At 41.3% G+C, this 18,634-nt stretch overlaps 1 protein-coding gene across 6 annotated transcripts in view; it reads right to left on the bottom strand.

Annotated features, from left to right (window-relative positions):
- The window catches only part of LOC137384696 (BTB/POZ domain-containing protein KCTD8-like), a 352,009-nt gene that overhangs the window by 109,570 nt on the left and 223,805 nt on the right, over nt 1-18,634 (bottom strand). The window contains exon 3 of one of the 6 annotated variants that reach the window (XM_068059280.1): nt 110-115. The exons of the other annotated variants lie outside the window; for them this stretch is intronic. Coding sequence (XP_067915381.1) covers nt 110-115 — 6 coding nt within the window. The remainder of the gene's footprint in view (nt 1-109; nt 116-18,634) is intronic. 6 annotated transcript variants of the gene reach the window in all.

Genomic DNA, 18,634 nt, shown 5'->3' with positions numbered 1-18,634 from the left:
CCTGGCTAGCTTGTAGCTCTCAAGCGCCCTAACTGAGCCTTCACGTCTCATCCTAACATAAGCCTTCTTCTTCCTCTTGACAAGCGCTTCAACTTCTTTAGTAAACCACGGCTCCCTCGCTCGACAACTTCCTCCCTGCCTCACAGGTACATACTTATCAAGGACACACAGTAGCTGCTCCTTGAATAAGCTCCACATTTCGATTGTTCCCATCCCCTGCAGTTTCCTTCCCCATCCTACGCATCCTAAATCTTGCCTAATCGCATCATAATTTCCTTTCCCCCAGCTATAATTCTTGCCCTGCGGTATATACCTGTCCCTGCCCATCGCTAAGGTAAACCTAACCGAATTGTGATCACTATCACCAAAGTGCTCACCTACATCAAAGTCTAACACCTGGCCGGGTTCATTTCCCAGTACCAAATCCAATATGGCATCGTAATCATAATCGTAATCGTAAAAAATGTCAGTAGGGGAACATTTAGGGGACAGTAATCATCGTATCATCAGGTTTAGGTTAGCAATGAAGAGGACAAAGAGAAATCCACAGTGAAAGTAATTAATTGGGGGGAGGGCTAATTTCAAAAGGGTGAGACGGATCTGTCTCAGGTAAATGGGAATCAAAGCAGAAAAAGTGTGTATATGACAGATGTCAGGTGGATAATACAAGTCATAACCAGGCTGAGTATAGAAAGTTCAGAGAGGAAATGGAAAAAGTAATAAGAGCAGCAAAGAGAGAGTATGAGAAGAAATCAGCAGCCAACATAAAAGGGAGTCCAAATGTCTTCTATAGGCACAAAAATAATAAAAAGGTGGTAACACGAGGATTAGGACCGATTAGGGGCCAAAAAGGGGATTTATGCATGGCGGCAGAGAACAAGGCTGAGGTATTCAATTACTACTTTGCAATAGTCTTTACAAAGGAAAAAGATGCTGCCAAAGTTGTAGTGAAAAAGGAGGTAGTTGAGACACTGGATGGGCTAGAAATTGATGAAGAGGATGTATTAGAAAGGCTGGCTGTACTTAAATTTGATACGTCACCAAAACCGGGTCAGATGCATTCGAGGATACAGAAGAAAGCAAGGATGTAAATTGCGGAGGCACTAGCCATAACCTTCCAATCTTCCTTAGATATGGGGGTGTTGCCAGAGGACTGGAGAATTGCAAATTATACGCCCTTGATTCACAAAAGGATGTAAGGATAAGTCGTGAACAAGCCAGTCAGTTTAACCTTGGTGGTGGGAAAGCTTTTAGAAATGATAATAGAGGACAAAATTAGTTTTTTTATTTGTTCATGGGATGTGGGTGTCGCCAGCATTTATTGCCCATTCCTAATTGCCCTTGAGAAGGTGGTGGTGAGCTGCCTCTTTGAATCACTGCAGTTCATGTGGGGTAGGTACACCAACAGTGCTTATAGGAAGGGAGTTCCAGGATTTTGACCCAGCGACAGTGAAGGAATGGCGATATAGTTCCAGGTCAGGATGGTATGTGGCTTGGAGGGGAACTTGCAGGTGGTGGTGTTCCTATGCATCTGCTGCCCTTGTCCTTCTAGGTGATAGAGGTCACGGGTTATCACTTGGACAAATGTAGATTGATTAAGGAAAGCCAGCATGGATTCGTTAAGAGCAAATCATGTTTAACTAATTTTATCAAGTTTTTCAATGAAGTAAGAGAGAGAGTTGATGAGGGTAATGCAATTGAGATGATGTACATGAACTTTCAAAAGGCATTTGATAAAGTGCCACTTAGCAGGCCTGATGGCAAAGTTAGAGCCCATGGAATAAAAGGGGCAGTGGCAGCATAGGTACGAAGTTGGCTGAGTTTAATTAATTAATTATTGGCAAGATTCACACACCTGATTAATTATGTAATGGCTCCTGAAAGGGGATTAAAGATTTATGGGCAGGAATTTCTGTGATATTGCTTTAACTGCTTGAGTACTAGTTAACATACTGTTGAATATGTCAATAGTTTAGTATACATCATCACAGGAAGTGATGCAAACGAACATGTGATATAGAAGTTGGAGCAGTTAGTCAACAGTTAGCACCTAGATCTTTGAGCTTTCCTGTAATTCTGTTTATTCTGTAATAAAGAACCTTTCATTCAACTTAACATTCATCCTCACAGTGTTTGGTACATTTGTGTTGAGAATTCAGCATCACAACAGGAATAATGACATCTTATTTTATAGTAAACTGCTTCCACAAGCACACAACAATTCCATTCAAATATGTTTCTATGTGCCACAAAAAACTGTAAGCAGTCTACCATTTGAAGACAATCTCATAATGGGATGAATTCACCTTCATATATTAATTATCAGCATCTCTTACTGAGCAGTCACTTTGGAGCAACATTTTCATGGTTCACTATTTATAATGATATCATAAACGTGTGTAGCAAACAATGGTAATCTTCCTATGTAAAAGGTATAGAATTGTAAATACAAGTTTGTTTTAACTCCAAAAGAATACACGAGGGGAAGAGTTGCCTTCAAGTACTTGTAGTAAAGGTTGCCTGGTATGTGGAATGCTTTGTCCCACTTTGATGCTATTATAATTTTTTTAAGGTAAAGGAATTCTCTGCTGGCATACTGCACAGGGTTGTGTTTGTTGTTACGACCAGGTAAGGAAGGGGGTTTCAGGCTCCCCTTTCGCCCCTTCTCTGATTTGACCGCAACAGGGCTTATCTTTTTTAACTTACCACCTCAGTGAGTATTTGCTGCTGTTCCTCTAATATAATTGGAAATTAGCCAATCAGAAAGGTTTTCTTGAGTTTAAACATGAAAGATGTAAGCTTATTAACCTTATTACTCTAAACTGGTTAAAATTATGAAAATAAACGACACATCCATACTTACATTCACACGAGAGGCACAGACACACACAAATACATTACACAGGGTAAAACAGAGTTGGGAGGTTGGAGTAAAATCCATAATAAATGGAATTTAAATACTGAGCCTCAGTGTCTTTAGTTGAAATTGTAGTCTTGAAGTCCTCACTGGGCCACGTGCACTGTTTGGGCTTGCTTGTCTGGTTCTGGAAGGCAGAAGAGGGCTTTATCCGTGTCCCCTTTGTTGTTGACTGTAAAGATATGTAGATTTGAAGCTTAGTAACTGCAGCTGAGGCTTCTCTGGCACTGGAGAGAGGGATAGAGAGAGAGATGCTTTCTTGCTGGGTCTCAGTTACTGACTGACTTCTGAGTCACCACTCACACATCTCCAGAGTGGCCCAAGAATTTCTATGATGTGACCACTTTTTTATGTTTGAATCAGCATCTTCTGGAATGGTTGCGGGGGTAGTGGGGGTTGGCTCTTTCAAAGTCAATGGGTATCGATGGCTTTTGACAACCCCCATTGATAAGGCTATCCCAGATAAGTAAATCAGAGAGTACCCCATTGTTCTGGCTAGGCTGAGTAATCACATCTGTCTCCAGTCTGATTCTTTGGTTTTTCCATATGCAAATGTGTTTGGCCATCTTGGCTGCTAGTGTTCTGTTTTTTTTTTAAGTTATTTGTAATAATGTCCAGTAAAAGTCTCAGGCAAAGTTCCATACGAGGAAATTAATATTTCCATTTGGCATGTGGTGTTTCCGTCACACTGTTGATACAAGCCCAGTTATTTTTCCTTCCGTGCTTTTTGCCTTTGTTTACCTCATGATTTCAACTACTGAAAAGAAAGCCCTGGAAGCCAGCTGGGAAAGGAACAAAAAGTGGTTTGCGGCAAAGTGATTGCTGTACTAATTCCTTCCTGTCTATAATTGTGAGTGAATTTGCCAGAATCTGTATTGGCTACAGATCCCACTGTAAAAAAAAAAATCACAAGAAGCAAAGCCTAACAAAAAATCCTTTTCTATTTCTTTGAAATCCTTAAAATCACAACTTCTGTGAATCGAGTTAGAGTGACAAATGTGAATTGAGTCACTTGATTTATTTGATTTTGTTGTTTCAACAGCCACTTGTCATCTCAAGCAAGGTATATATGATTTAATTTCAGAGCATGACAGGCCCCCCATTTAACTTTTATTTTTAGTTATTTTTTCTTTTTCCTTTTTTATATTTTTTTGTGTTTGTTTTATTTTATTTTATTTCATCTTAATTTGTTCAGTTTGCTTACCCACTTTTTTTTTATGTTTGTACTTGCGGCTGTTCAATTTTCAGTCCATTAACACCCTATCTGTACTAATGCTTTGTCTTTCAAAACACTATTAACATATTGTTTGCCTTTGCTCCATGACCTTCTGGTCAGTTATTCTGTGACCTTGTTCGATTTACACCTTCTCCTTTGTTATCTCTTGCCCCAGCCCCGCTTTACTTGCTTATAACCTTTCACATTTCTAATATTTGCCAGTTCTGAAGAAGGGTCACTGACCTGAAACATTAACTCTGCTTCTCTCTCTACAGATGCTGAGTATTTCCATCATTTCTTGTTTTTATTTCCGATTTCCAGCATCCGCAGTATTTTGCTTTAATTAAGGTATATATGACAATGGCATCATAATAATAGTCAGTGAGGTTTCACTGAGACTGTCACAGGCAGCTTTTCCCTGACTTACACAATTTTAAGCCACAATAGCCTAGTATTTATGGTACTTGCAACACAAAAGTTATGAGGTCAAACTCCACTATGGCAATTTGAGAAATTGAATTCAATAAATCTGGTAATCCATGGGCTAGCATTGGATGGGAAAAATGACAAAGAAAGTTGCCAGATATATTGTAAACCAACAGGTTCACTCATGTCCTTCAGGGAAGGGAACCTGCCATTTCTACCCAGCATGATCTACATGTGACTTCAGTCCTGCACTATGTGGCTAACTTTTAATAACCACTGGGCAACCAGGGATAAACAATAAATACTGCCGGGCTAGTGCCAACCACATTTCAAGAATAAAATAAATGTTATTTAATTCTAACAGAAAGGTGCTATTTCTGTGACTTTCTTGTGTCTCTTAGCAGTGAGCAGTATAATGCTTGCAGTTTCAAAAGATGCCATGAGACTGTAAATGCCATTTTGTTACGTACAGGCTTGCATAGCTGGAGTTGAGAAAGTGAGATATAAACAAGGTTAATCCTTTCTTGATTTATAAAAGCATGTTTAGTTTATCTTACTTTTTTAGAATAATCTGTACTAATGTTAGAGTTCAGATCTGATCTTCTGAGACTTTTCCTCCCTTCTCTCATTAACTGGGTGAGTTACATTTTTATCTGTTGCAAGGGTAATATTTCTAAGGGAACAAAATTTGTATGTGGTTGTGGTAAACAAAACTTGTTCAGTAGTTTTATTATATTTGACTACTGTTATTAGCCTTGCTTGAAATCAGAATTTTGGGCCGAGGTGAGTAAATATATTGTTTCCAAATAGAAGTCCCATAGTTTTTTTTTGACACAGCTAGTAGGATGGTGCATACTTCAAAGCTTTTAGTGGAAATGCAGAAGCAAGGAGAAGACTGAATGAAGAGCGGAACAGTAAATGCCACAATATAGGTATCCACAAAAGCATCAAAACAGATTAGGTTAAAACATACAACAGCAGGGAAGTACTTTAGGAGAAGCCATGTCTAGTGTGGTGGGACCAGTGACTGGATCAGGGATGATTTCTAACATAATTCTTGAAATTTTATCAGTCACAAAGCTCTGTGAACTATGCTGCAGCCCTAATAAACACACTCTAGAGAATGAATACGTTAAATGAGGAGTCTTCTAAAGTTCTATCAACTATACTAGAGCTTAAAAGTGAAATTAAACTCTCTTTGAAAAGATGGAACATGTATACAGTGATAAAGTACCCTGTTACAAGTTATATCCACCTTCTTTGACCAGGTCCAAAGGATCATTTTGTGCATCTGTGCTGGTCCAGCAAAAGTCAGACTTCTTTCATAACCATAGCGATTTCATAGACATGAACCTGGGTGAAGATGTACACTGCAGCCATTTTCTTAAAGGGCTGCAGGGACTGAAACATGTCCTGAACCTTGGATTATCAGATGCGCAGAGATAACATGTTCACTCTAGCAGCTGTAAAAGGAGAAGCTATCTGCAGAACAAAGAGAATGGCGTTATGAAGGATAGGCATCTTCCTAATGACAAAGTCCAGCCTCTGGTCCAGAGAGAAGCAGTTGTAATCCACTTGGTCCAAAAGGTGTGGAAGGAAATGAAGGAGGGGTTAGAGAAATTGCTTAAGGAAATTAGAAAATATGAGTTTTTCTGAGTTATCTGTGGTGCCTCTGTTGCAGTAATAGTTGAACATCAAGCTAGTGAGATGGCTACAATTTGGGAATATCCATGGATGCAGACCCAGGAGGAGCCACAGTAATACAGTCAAAGAGGACATCGTGAAAAAGGGCATGGTGTAGAGCAATGAATCAGAGAGCAAGACCAGTACCATCTAATATCAACTGTGTCAGACTGACAGCAGAGAGACAACTGCCGGAGAGCAGCAATTTCAAAACTGGAGGCAGGATTATGGTCATCCCACCTGCTCCACCAGGGCATTCCACACAAGGAGTATGGACAGAGCTCAGGATAAAGCATTGATTTTGGTAAGCCAGAAACAAGTACAAAGATGTTGTTGAGAGAGAAACATTGCACCTGCAATTAGCTGAAGAATTGCATCTAGAAGAGCCATGGAACATCATCAAAAGTGGAATATTAAGAACTGGAGAATGAATATTGGGCCTCAAAAAATAACGTCAAAGAGCATAAATGGATAACAGGAGTAGTTCTGGAGTTTCGTGAAAAATGAAGGAACCTTAAGGTGAGCATAAAAGCAGATCCTAATACAAGGACCAAATACAACAGGTCAGCCAGAGAAATAAAGCTAAAAGCCAAGAGAGATAAGAACAAGTGGATAAATGACCAGTGCAAAGAGGCAGAAGATTATGCCAGAAGAAAAGAAGCACAAGGGCTGTATCTGAAGATAAGAGAGCTAAGTGATTATTACAAACTAAAATAGTTACAGTGAAAGATCAAAATGGTCAGCTAATTGACGGCAAACAGGCAAGGAACAAGTGGTGGAAAGAATATTTTGAAGATTTATACAATATACAGAGCATATTAGATGAATAAGTTCTGCAGAAACCGGCCTGTACAAATGGAGGGGAGTTGATGCTGGATTTCCTGGAAGACAACGTGAAGATTTCTATTAATATTTTGGAAAAGAACAAGCCTCCTGGTATGGATAATATAGCTGCAGAGTTGTTGCAGGCAGGTGAGGAACATACTGTGAAAGTGATTCAAAGGCTGTTTAACAACATTTGTGAAGAAGAGAAAGGGAAAGTGTGTAAGAGATTGGCAAATGGAATTTAATGCAGACAAGTGTGAAGTGATGCATTTTGGGAAGTTAAACCAGGACAGGACATATACAGTGAATGGCAGGGCCCTGGGGAGTGTTGTTGAGCAGAGAGACCTTGGGGTGCAAGTACATAGTTCCCTGAAATTGGCAACACAGGTAGACAGGGTGGTGAAGAAGGCGTATGGCATGCTTGCCTTCATCGGCCGAGGCAATGAGTACAAGAATTGGGATGTCAATTTACAGTTGTACACAACATTGGTTAGGCCGCATTTGGAGTACTGTGTGCAGTTCTGGTCGCCGCACTACAGGAAAGATGTGATTAAGCTAAAGAGGGTGCAGAAAAGATTCACAAGGATGTTGCCTGGATTGGAGGGCTTGAGTTATAAAGAGAGATTGGATAGGTTGGGTCTGTTTTCCCTGGAGCAAAGGAGGCTGAGGGGATATGATAGAGGTATATAAAATTATGAGAGGCATAGGTAGGGTAGATAGCCAGAGTCTGTTTCCCATGGTAGGGGTAACTAAAACTAGAGGGCATAGATTTAAGGTGAGAGGGAGGAGGTTTAAAGGGGATCAAAGGGGTAAATTTTTCACACAAAGAAAAATGGGTATCTGGAATGAGCTGCCTGAGGAGGTGGTGGAGGTAGGAACAGTAGCGACATTTAAGAGGCATCTGGACAGGTACTTGAATGAGCAAGGCATAGAGGGATATGGAATTAATGCAGGCAGGTGGGATTAGTATAGATAGGCATTATGGTCGGCTTGGATGCGGTGGGCCGAAGGGCCTATTTCAATGCTGTACGACTCTATGACTCTAAGAGCAAGTACATAAAGACTGGGGAATGGTGATAATAAGACCAATCTTCAAAAAAAAGTATTATTTAGATATACGGAAGTAAAAAATTACAGTAAGCATCCAAATGTTTCATGTGTCATAGACACTGTATTGAATCATCAAAATATTATTTAGCCTGTGTGTAATTTTCCACATTTATTCTAATAGATCTACAAACAGCTATTACCTGTCTACCCTTGTCATATATAAGCAACAATGTTCTTATTGCACTGCTGGCAACAAGAATACATTCTGAAGCAATATAATAGCCACTTGCCTGTAGAAGTCATCTGATAGTAATGGCAAGTGTCATTTCTTTTAAAATAACACTCACTGAAAACTGATTGCAAAAATGCAATATTAAAAGGGCATAATTTTCATAGAAAAGTATTTTTTCTCATTTATATACAAAGATTTTCTGATCTGACGATACAGTCTTCCAGCCTCACCTTACTCTCACCCTGACAAATCTTCTGTTGTCAAGCAAATTATAATTTTTGTGAAGGGCTTCTGGCTTGAATTGATGTACTATTGGGTCACCACCTTGACTGAGTGGAAGGGAGTGTGGGCAGTAGCCGCTGGGGTATTCAAATATAATGGTGAATGCCAAGCATTTCTGATGCCCAGTATTATAGAACTGTTAATGGCAAGGAATGTGGTGGGCAACATATTCCTGTCATTAATATTTCATTTAAATATGCTTGTCTATCCTTTTCCTCACTCCACCATTGGTCGCTGTGCCTTCAGCTGTCTGGGTTTCTGGAATTCCCTCTCTAAACCTCTCCACCTCTTTACTTCTCTCTTCCTTTAAGACATTCCTTAAAATCTACCTCTTTGACCTTGCTTTTGGTCACCTATCCTATTATTTCTTTATGTTGTTCAGTACCAAATTTTGTTTGATTACATGCCCGTGAAGAATCTTGGGGCATTTTACTACATTAAAAGCACTATATAATTGTAGGATGTTGTTGTAGGTTGTTGTCCAAACAGAGTATATTTAGGACCACCAACACTTCTTAGCAGAAAACTGATCAATACTTAGATTGGGCTTCCAGATTGAGTATTTAAGAAACAATAAGATGCCAAAATGATAGGATTGTGGAGTTTTTCTAGATGGATGAATGAATGACATTCCTTGTTATCTTTTGCATCCTTTTCAATAAGTAGACAACACCACGTTCTAATGTCTATCTAAAAGTCAGCACTTCTGACAAAGCAGCACCCCTCAGCACTACAGCGAAATGCCATTATAAAGTACGTACTCCTGTCATAAATGAGGTTTGAACCCATGGTAACTCAAAGGTGAGAATGTTATCACCTGAGCTAAACTGATACATAGAGCATAAATTACTGTTTTGCTTCTCTATACCTCTTCATTTCCCAAACAGTGACACATCTTGGCCACAAAGCACCATATTAGATTTGATAAAGAGAAAAAATGCCTCATGCTTCATGTACACATGCCCATCTGCATCTGATTCTGTCTTTTCTCTTTCAGATGCTGACCAACATGCTATGTATTTCCAGCACTTTTTGTCAATATCATGTTAATTTGTGTGGATGTGGTATTTTAAGCTTTTACATTCAAAATTTTTTTTCCTTTGCCTTATTCTAAATGTACTTATGGTAAAGTTTTTCACTAATGTTTTTGTGGGAGGAGTAAAGGGGTGTTTGTCAACTTCACCAAAATTAAATCACGCACAATTGAAATAATGATATATTTTGGTATAATGGATATGATATGAAATTGGGGCTTAAGAGAGACAACTCTCCAGGACCTTTTGGTTTCCATTCCAGGATATTAAAATAAATAGGTTAGAAAATTGCAGCTGCTTTAGTCATAACCTTCCAAAGTCTGATTCATGATCTGGGGCAGTCTGGTCCTGGGGTGCGGGTGTTGTATGTGGTGGAGGGAAAGTTTGGGGGGCTGGGATGAAGCACTCCTGCTCCTTCTGGTGCACAAGGACTGCTTCCTGAAGCTGTCCTCACCTGGCTGAAGCTGCCGGGTCTCCCACAGTTAAACCTTCAAAACAGGTTCAATCTAAAACTTCTAGCCTCATTAACATATTTAAAATGCCTGGGAGCAGGTTTAGTTTAGAGATACAGCACTGAAACAGGCCCTTCGGCCCACCGAGTCTGTGCCGACCATCAACCACCCATTTATACTAATCCTACACTATTTCCATATTCCTACCACATCCCCACCTGTCCCTATATTTTTCCCTACCACCTACCTATACTAGGGGCAATTTCTAATGGCCAATTTACCTATCAACCTGCAAGTCTTTGGCATGTGGGAGGAAACCAGAGCACCCGGAGGAAACCCACGCAGACACAGGGAGAACTTGCAAACTCCACACAGGCAGTACCCGGAATTGAACCCGGGTCGCTGGAGCTGTGGAGCTGTGTTGGCTGGCCACCTCTTGTCCTACCTCAGTTAAGCCCGAAAGTCAGTAGGCTCCATCTTTTGCCCATTTAACCCGCTACCTGCACCTAATCCCACTCATTCACCCATGTCAAAGTGTCCCCCCCCACCCCCGCAAGAGTGACTGAGCACTTGGACAAGTGTGAGCTACTTAAAGAGAGTCTATATGGATTTATAAAGGGTAGATAAGGTCTTATTAATCTGGTTGAATTGTTTAAGGAAGTTATTAGTATGGTGGATAGAGGACTGTCTATGGATGTTGTCTGTATAAGGCTCATAAAATAGACTGGGATCTGGGTGTGCCAGTTTCTGGTTTGTATCTAGGAGGCCTTCAGTGAGGTAGAAATTCCATTCATTCCAAACAAGGTCCCCTGCCTTAGAGAGGATGGAATCATGGTGGAAACACCTGAAGCTGGAAGTTCCTGATTCACTAGCCTTAGTGGGATTTGGTGTAAGTATAACAGCCATATGCCCAGTGATATTAGTTATATTGCCTTCTGGAGGACATAGCTGCCACCCACCCACTCTCTCCCCATCACTGCCCCCACTCCCCAGACCACATTCACTCCCCTATTGGAGACAGCATTTAAGTCTGGGAAGTGAAAAATAAAATGCCCTTCTCTTTGAGGGTACAGGCCTTGAAGGTAAGTGATTTTTAAAATATTATGTATGTTTTTATTATCAGATACAAATAGGAACAAAAGTATAATCAATTAACAGGAGAGTGGGAATGGATTAGACAGTGCATGTGGAGAAAAGCACTGGTGCATAAAGGTGTGCGAAGGAAACCCGACCCGAGTCTGAATGCTGGACCCGGAAGCCCGACCCGACCCGACCCGAACCTGGCACATGTCGTCGGATCTCGTCGGAGTCGGGTCAGGTAACAGGCCTTTACCCATGTACTGATGTAAAGGCCTACCACCCAACCCAACCCCGACAGGTCCCGACGACCTGTCTCGGGATTGGGTCCAGTTGGGTCAGACTTCCGGATCTGGCGTTCGGGCTCGGGTCGGCTTTCCTTTGCACACCTTTGCTGGTGCAGACTTGATGAGCCAAATGGTCTGTTCCTGGAGTGTAATATTCTATCACGCAGGATTCTCATGGGTGTGGGCCCACAATATAAGACCACTGCTAATTTGTCAGAAATTGTGATTTCATTCATGTAAGGGTGGCTAGTATAGGAATGGCAATGTCAAAATGAAGCTGGAGAAAGTACTTTTCTGGGGATGAGCTTGAGGCACAAGATTGTTTAATGAATTGATACCCTCAGGGTAGAGTTTCACATGCCAAGAGTGGATATTGGGAACCTGGGCAAGGAAATCCTTTCCTGTTCATTAGTGGTAATTCATAAATCTACCTCACATTACTGGGGCAAAGCAGAGAGCTTTACTCTAGCATAATATCTAACCCATGTTGTACCTGATCTGGAAGTGCTTAATGCTGACTTCGGGTGCTTGAAATGGAAATCTGCTCAATTTCCAATTACTAGCATCCTTCACCTTGATGAGGACAAAGATACAGAAGAAAATCGCCCCCAGAGAGCATAAGAGATGTGGAATAAAGTCCCAACAAAAAAATCTAATGCTATGACATCAATCACTTCAAAAATAGAATTGAAGGTTACAGGGATAAAATTAAATATAGATGATCATATTCTTCATGGAATATGATGTTTCCTGTACTTCTGGGAGCTTCGAAATGTTAGCTGTGGAAAGCAATTGACAAACAAACCCATTACTGGCATAATTTCAAAGAAAGAAAGACTTCCATTTCATAGCATTTTTCACAACCACCGGACATCTCAAAGCACTTTACAGCCAATGAAGTACTTTTTTGAAGTGCAGTCACTGTTGTAATGCAGAAAATATGGCAGCCAATTTGCCCACAGCAAACTCCCACAAACAGCAATGTGTTAACGACCAAATAATATGTTTTTGTAACATTGATTGAGGAAAAATATTAGCCAGGACACCAAGGCAAACACCCCTGCTCTTCTTCGAAATAGTGTCATGGGTTCTTTTATATCCACCTGAGAGGGCAGACAGAGCCTCAGTTTAACATCTCATCCAAAAGGCAGCACCTCCAACAGTGCAGCACTCCATCAGTACTGCAGCCTTGATTTTTGTGCTCAAGTCCTGGAATGGGACTTAAGCCCATAACTTTCCTGACTGAAAGGCAAGAGCGTTACTGACTGAGTCATAGCTGTCACCCCATATGCTCAACTGTCTTTTCATCAAGCGAGAACACACCCATGAAAAAGGGGCAACAACATTTTTTTTTTCATTCATGGGATGTGGGCATTGCTGGCAAGGCCAGCATTTATTGCCCATCCCTAATTGCCCTTGAGAAGGTGGTGGTGAGCTGCCTTCTTGAATCGCTGCAGTGCATTTGGGGTAGGTGTACCCACAGTGCTGTTAGGAAGGGAGTTCCAGGATTTTGACCCAGCGACAGTGAAGGAACGGCGATATAGTTCCAAGTCAGGCTGGCATGTGACTTGGAGGGGAACTTGCAGGTGGTGGTGTTCCCATGCATTTGCTGCCCCTGTCCTTCTAGTTGGTAGAGGTCGCGGGTTTGGAAGGTGCTGTCTAAGGAGCCTTGGTGCATTGCTGCAGTACATCTTGTAGATGGTACACACTGCTGCCACTGTGCATCGGTGGTAGAGGGAGTGAATGTTTGTAGATGGGGTGCCAATCAAGTGGGCTGCTTTGTCCTGGATGGTGTCGAGCTTCTTGAGTGTTGTTGGAGCTGCACCCTTCCAGGCAAGTGGAGAGTATTCCATCACACTCCTGACTTGTGCCTTGTCGATGGTGGACAGGCTTTGAGGAGTCAGGAGGTGAGTTATTCGCCTCAGGATTCCTAGCCTCTGACCTGCTCTTGTAGCCACGGTATTTATATGGCTACTCCAGTTCAGTTTCTGGTCAATGGTAGCCCCTAGGATGTTGATAGTGGGAGATTCAGCGATGGTAATGCTGTTGAATGTCAAGGGGAGATGGTTAGATTCTCTCTTGTTGGAGATGGTCATTGCCTGGCACTTGTGTGGCGCGAATGTTACTTGCCATTTATCAGCCCAAGCCTGGATATTGTCCAGGTCTTGCTGCATTTCTACACAGACTGCTTCAGTATCTGAGGAGTCATGAATGGTGCTGAACATTGTGCAATCATCAGCAAACATCCCCACTTCTAACCTTATGATTGAAGCAGCTGAAGATGGTTGGGCCGAGGACACTATACTGGGGAACTCCTGCAGTGATGTCCTGGAGCTCAGATGATTGACCTCCAACAACCACAACCATCTTCCTTTGTGCTAGGTATGACTCCAGCCAGTGGAGGGTTTTCCACTGATTCCCATTGACCTCAGTTTTGCTCGGGCTCCTTGATGCCATTCTCGGTCAAATGATGCCTTGATGTCAAGGGCAGTCACTCTCACCTCACCTCTTGAGTTCAACTCTTTTGTCCATGTTTGAACCAAGGCTGTAATGAGGTCAGGAGCTGAGTGGCCCTGGCGGAACCCAAACTGAGCATCACTGAGCAGGTTATTGCTAAGCAAGTGCCACTTGATGGCACTGTTGATGACACCTTCCATCACTTTACTGATGATTGAGAGTAGGCTGATGGGGTGGTAATTGGCCGGGTTGAACTTGTCCTGCTTTTTGTGTACAGGACATACCTGGGCAATTTTCCACATTACAGAGTAAATGCCAGTGTTGTAGCTGTACTGGAACAGCTTGGCTAGGGGCACGGCAAGTTCTGGAGCACAGGTCTTCAGTACTATTGCCGGAATATTGTCAGGGCCCATAGCTTTTGCAGTATCCAGTGCCTTCAGTCGTTTCTTGATATCACGTGGCGTGAATCGAGTGGCTGAAGTCTGGTATCTGTGATGCTGGAGATTTCAGGAGGAGGCTGAGATGGATCATCAACTCGGCACTTCTGGCTGAAGATTGTTGCAAATACTTCAGCCTTATCTTTCGCACTGATGTGCTGGGCTCCCCCATCATTGAGGATGGGGATATTTGTGGAGCCACCTTCTCCAGTTAGTTGTTTAATTGTCCACCACCATTCCCGGCTGGATGTGGCAGGACTGCAGAGCCTAGATCTGATCCGTTGGTTATGGGATCGCTTAGCTCTGTCTATCGCATGCTGCTTACGTAGTTTGGCACGCAGATAGTCCTGTGTTGTAGCTTCACCAGGTTGACACCTCATTTTGAGGTATGCCTGGTGCTGCTCCTGGCATGCCCTCCTGCACTCTCCATTGAACCAGGGTTGGTCTCCTAGCTTGATGGTAATGGTAGAGTGGGGGATATGCCGGGCCATGAGGTTACAGATTGTGGTTGAGTACAATTCTGCTGCTGCTGATGGCCCACAGCGCCTCATGGATGCCCAGTTTTGCATTGCTAGATCTGTTCGAAACCTATCCCATTTAACACGATGGACGGTTTCCTTAATGTGAAGATTGGTTCCATCACCACCTGCCGCATACCCAGTCTAGCAGATATGTCCTTTAGGACTCAGCCAGCTCGGTCAGCAATGGTGCTACCGAGCCACTCTTGGTGATGGACATTGAAGTCCCCCACCCAGAGTACATTTTGTGCCCTCGGCACCCTCTGTGCTTCCTCCAAGTGGTGTTCAACATGGAGGAGTACTGGCTCATCAGCTGAGGAAGGGCGGTAGGTGGTAATCAGTAGGAGGTTTCCTTGTCCATGTTTGATCTGATGCCATGAGACTTCATGGGGTCCAGAGTCGATGTTGAGAACTCCCAGGGAAACTCCCTCCCTACTGTATACTACTGTGCTACCACCTCTGCTGGGTCTGTCCTGCTGGTGAGACAGCACATACCCAGGGATGGTGATGGCAGTTTCTGGGACATTGTGTGTAAGGTATGATTCCGTGAGTATGACTATGTCAGGCTGTTTGCTTGACTAGTCTGTGGGACAGCTCTCCCAACTTTGGCACAAGCCCCCAGATGTTAGTAAGGAGGACTTTGCAGGGTCGACAGGGCTGGGTTTGCCGTTGTCGTTTCCGGTGCCTAGGTCGATGCCGGGTGGTCCTTTCAGTTTCATTCCTTTTTATTGACTTTTTAGCGGTTAGATACAACTGAGTGGCTTGCTAGGCCATTTCAGAGGGCATGTAAAAGTCAACCACATTGCTGTGGGTCTGGAGTCACATGTAGGCCAGACCAGGTAAGGACAGCAGATTTCCTTCCCTAAGGGACATTAGTGAACCAGATAGGTTATACTTAATATGTGATGGAATACAGGTATAATAGGCATGATTAGATAGAATTTAGACATAGTTAATATATTATACCTTTTTGAATTAAAGATTGAATAAATGGTCAATTTTCAGGATTCACTGAAATTCCCCTTTAAGAAGGTGAAGTTAAATATTTCAAGGTCCCTGTCAGAATAGAATTTCTGCTGATAGGGAATTGCAAGATAAACACACACATTGAAATATCCTGTGTGACAGAAGTAAGAGGTAGCAATAAACTTAATTAGTTTATGGGGTTGTTGATGCAGACAAATTGGCTCAAAAGGTTGCTTTTAGGTACCATAAAAAAGGCAATTATAGATAATAAAACAATAAATGAAAATGGACTTACAGGAACTAGAGGTCAAGTAAACACAATTATAAACATTTTGACCAACTAAATGCTCACAACTTCAAAAACAGGGGATTTCCAGGATAACATTAAGTGGAGAGTTAGTTAATTTTGAAAGCAAGAAAAACACACACAGAAAGGTAGCACCTATATGCTAAGAGGTCATATGACACCTTAGAAACAGTATAAACATGAGAGGTTCTGAAGTGAAAACTAGAAGTGTTGAATTCCTCAAACAATATTTCTCACCCCATGCCTTACTCAGGGGATTTAAGGTAAAAGTTTACTTTAAATTTTGATGGATATTCTAAGATATTTTGCTGTAACATTAGAAGGTTAAACTTTTGGATTCTATGTTAGAAATAAGAATATGTGCTGCATCTCTCAGTAATATTTGATATTGTGATATACTTATCCACTTCAGAAGTGTACTGCATGATAAATTCTTTAATAAATATATAAAAGTTACTAAATCGTCTCTTATAGTATTCTGTATGCAACTACAAGAACCCCCTCTCTGTGTCTCTTTAAATGGAGAGATACGTAATGAAAGGAGTTTCCCAGACCCTTATAATATCTGGGATATTTATGACTTATCCATAATTATTAAAAATAGGCTATTCGAAAGATGGTAATATTCTCTGTTAGTTTTCTTTCTTTGAGGGAAAGCTAGTTCAATTCTTTGGCCCCAAGTAAGTGTCTATAAGAGTTTGTCTGGTTTGAACTTAATTAAAGGAGATTCATAGGGATGTACTCCTGATTTGGTTTAGTCCCTATAAGGGGTTAAAGTCATAAATCACTTCAAATATTCAATGTACACATGCCATCTGCATCTGATTCTGTCTTTTCTCTTTCAACATGCTTTATATTTCCAGTACTTTCTGTCCAATGTCATGTTTCTTTGCATGAATATGACAGTTTAAGCTTTTACATTACATAAACTCTTTCCTTTACCTTATTCTAAATTTTGAGGTGTACTTTGCTTAAATTGACTTCCCAATCTCTCCAGACCATCAAGATGGACCAAGGAAAATGGGCAGCATAATGCTTAAGACCCCCAAGTGCACGTTTATTTAATCAAATACAGTATCACTTAATAGAAATGGGATGTGCGGCTGAGGTAGAAATTGAGAACTAATTCTTGAGGTAGAATTTGAAACTGATGGTCACCTATCTATAAAAATCATTCTAAAATCAAACCAAAAAAATAATTATTTGATTTCATTGCTCCCAGGACATATACAGTAGCCCATGCAGTAGCTCAATTACATTTCCCAATATTTTTTCTCTCATAGATGTGAATGATCAATAGCATCTTTGGTTTTAATGTTAATTTTCCTTTTAAATAATTTGCTGTAATATAGGATTATTCTCTTGATTTGTTGGCTAACAATTTTAAATCAGCCTGGACACTAATTAGCCCCAGGTTAAGGAGCAAAAAAATTAGCTAAGGACTGGTGGAGTTTTTCAGGCCCGTAAGTACATAACTGCTCCTGCTTGCTGTCCAATTATTCCTACTGGAAATGTGCATGTATGGGCATTTGGTGAGAATAGAATTGGGCTCAGCTGTTATGCCCCTTATACCTGAACGACTGCTAACGGTCACTCTTTAGACTCAAAGAAGAATAGGTAATTGAGCAAGATACTGAGGGGTGCAAGAGCCTATGGGATCATCAGAGTGAGTCTCTTCAAGGGAGAAGGTGAAAATGGACAACAAATAAGAGTTGTGTTAAGCAGTGCTGAATAGGCTGTTCCTACAGAACTGACTATGCTCTTGAAATAACAAAGATGTTTTCTAGGAATTTAACCTCCAGTATTAATAACTCATATTTTAACTGCTTTGAAGGAACTAACTGAGATTTATTGCAGACTTATTTCTATTTGTTTCTGTGGGAAACTGTCATGCCAGATGCCGGCATTCCTATTCTGAAAAAACCTTGCAAATTGCAGCAATCATAAGGTCCACAAGTTCGTCACTCCAGCATTTTGTAAAGGTTCATTACTTATAAATTGGGAAGAACCCTTGACTTTGATGCATCATTAAAAACATTTGTATCCTTTGTTACTGCTAATGCAGTATTTATTGAAACTGGCACATTGACAGGTAGAGTGGCCCCAAATGACCTTTTTTCTCCTGGTGATTCCTATCAAGTATTGCATAACAGAATGGGTTGTGAAGACAAAAAAACATAGCGGATGGCTCTTAGGAATGTAGGAATGTACATATAGCTCTTCACATTGAGATGTAAATAGAATTCTACCATGTTACTAATATTACTAGACTCAGAACGTACAGTTAAAGTAATTATCCTAGCTGCTCAACATTTTATTTCAATGGAACTTTGTGTATTTCAGTCTCTTGAACCTTGCTCTGATATAATTCTTGGGTTGAATTTTACCCTCGTCGGAAGGGAGCCGTCAACCAACCGAAAAGTTGGTGGCGATCCCTCCCCCGCCGGGCCTGGGGATCCAGTCCAGTT

This window comes from Heterodontus francisci, chromosome 1 (assembly GCF_036365525.1).
Source record: "Heterodontus francisci isolate sHetFra1 chromosome 1, sHetFra1.hap1, whole genome shotgun sequence".
NCBI classification, from domain to species: domain Eukaryota; kingdom Metazoa; phylum Chordata; class Chondrichthyes; order Heterodontiformes; family Heterodontidae; genus Heterodontus; species Heterodontus francisci.
The sequence above is the reverse complement of the archived record's forward strand: the minus strand, read 5'-3'. Positions and strand labels throughout refer to the sequence as shown.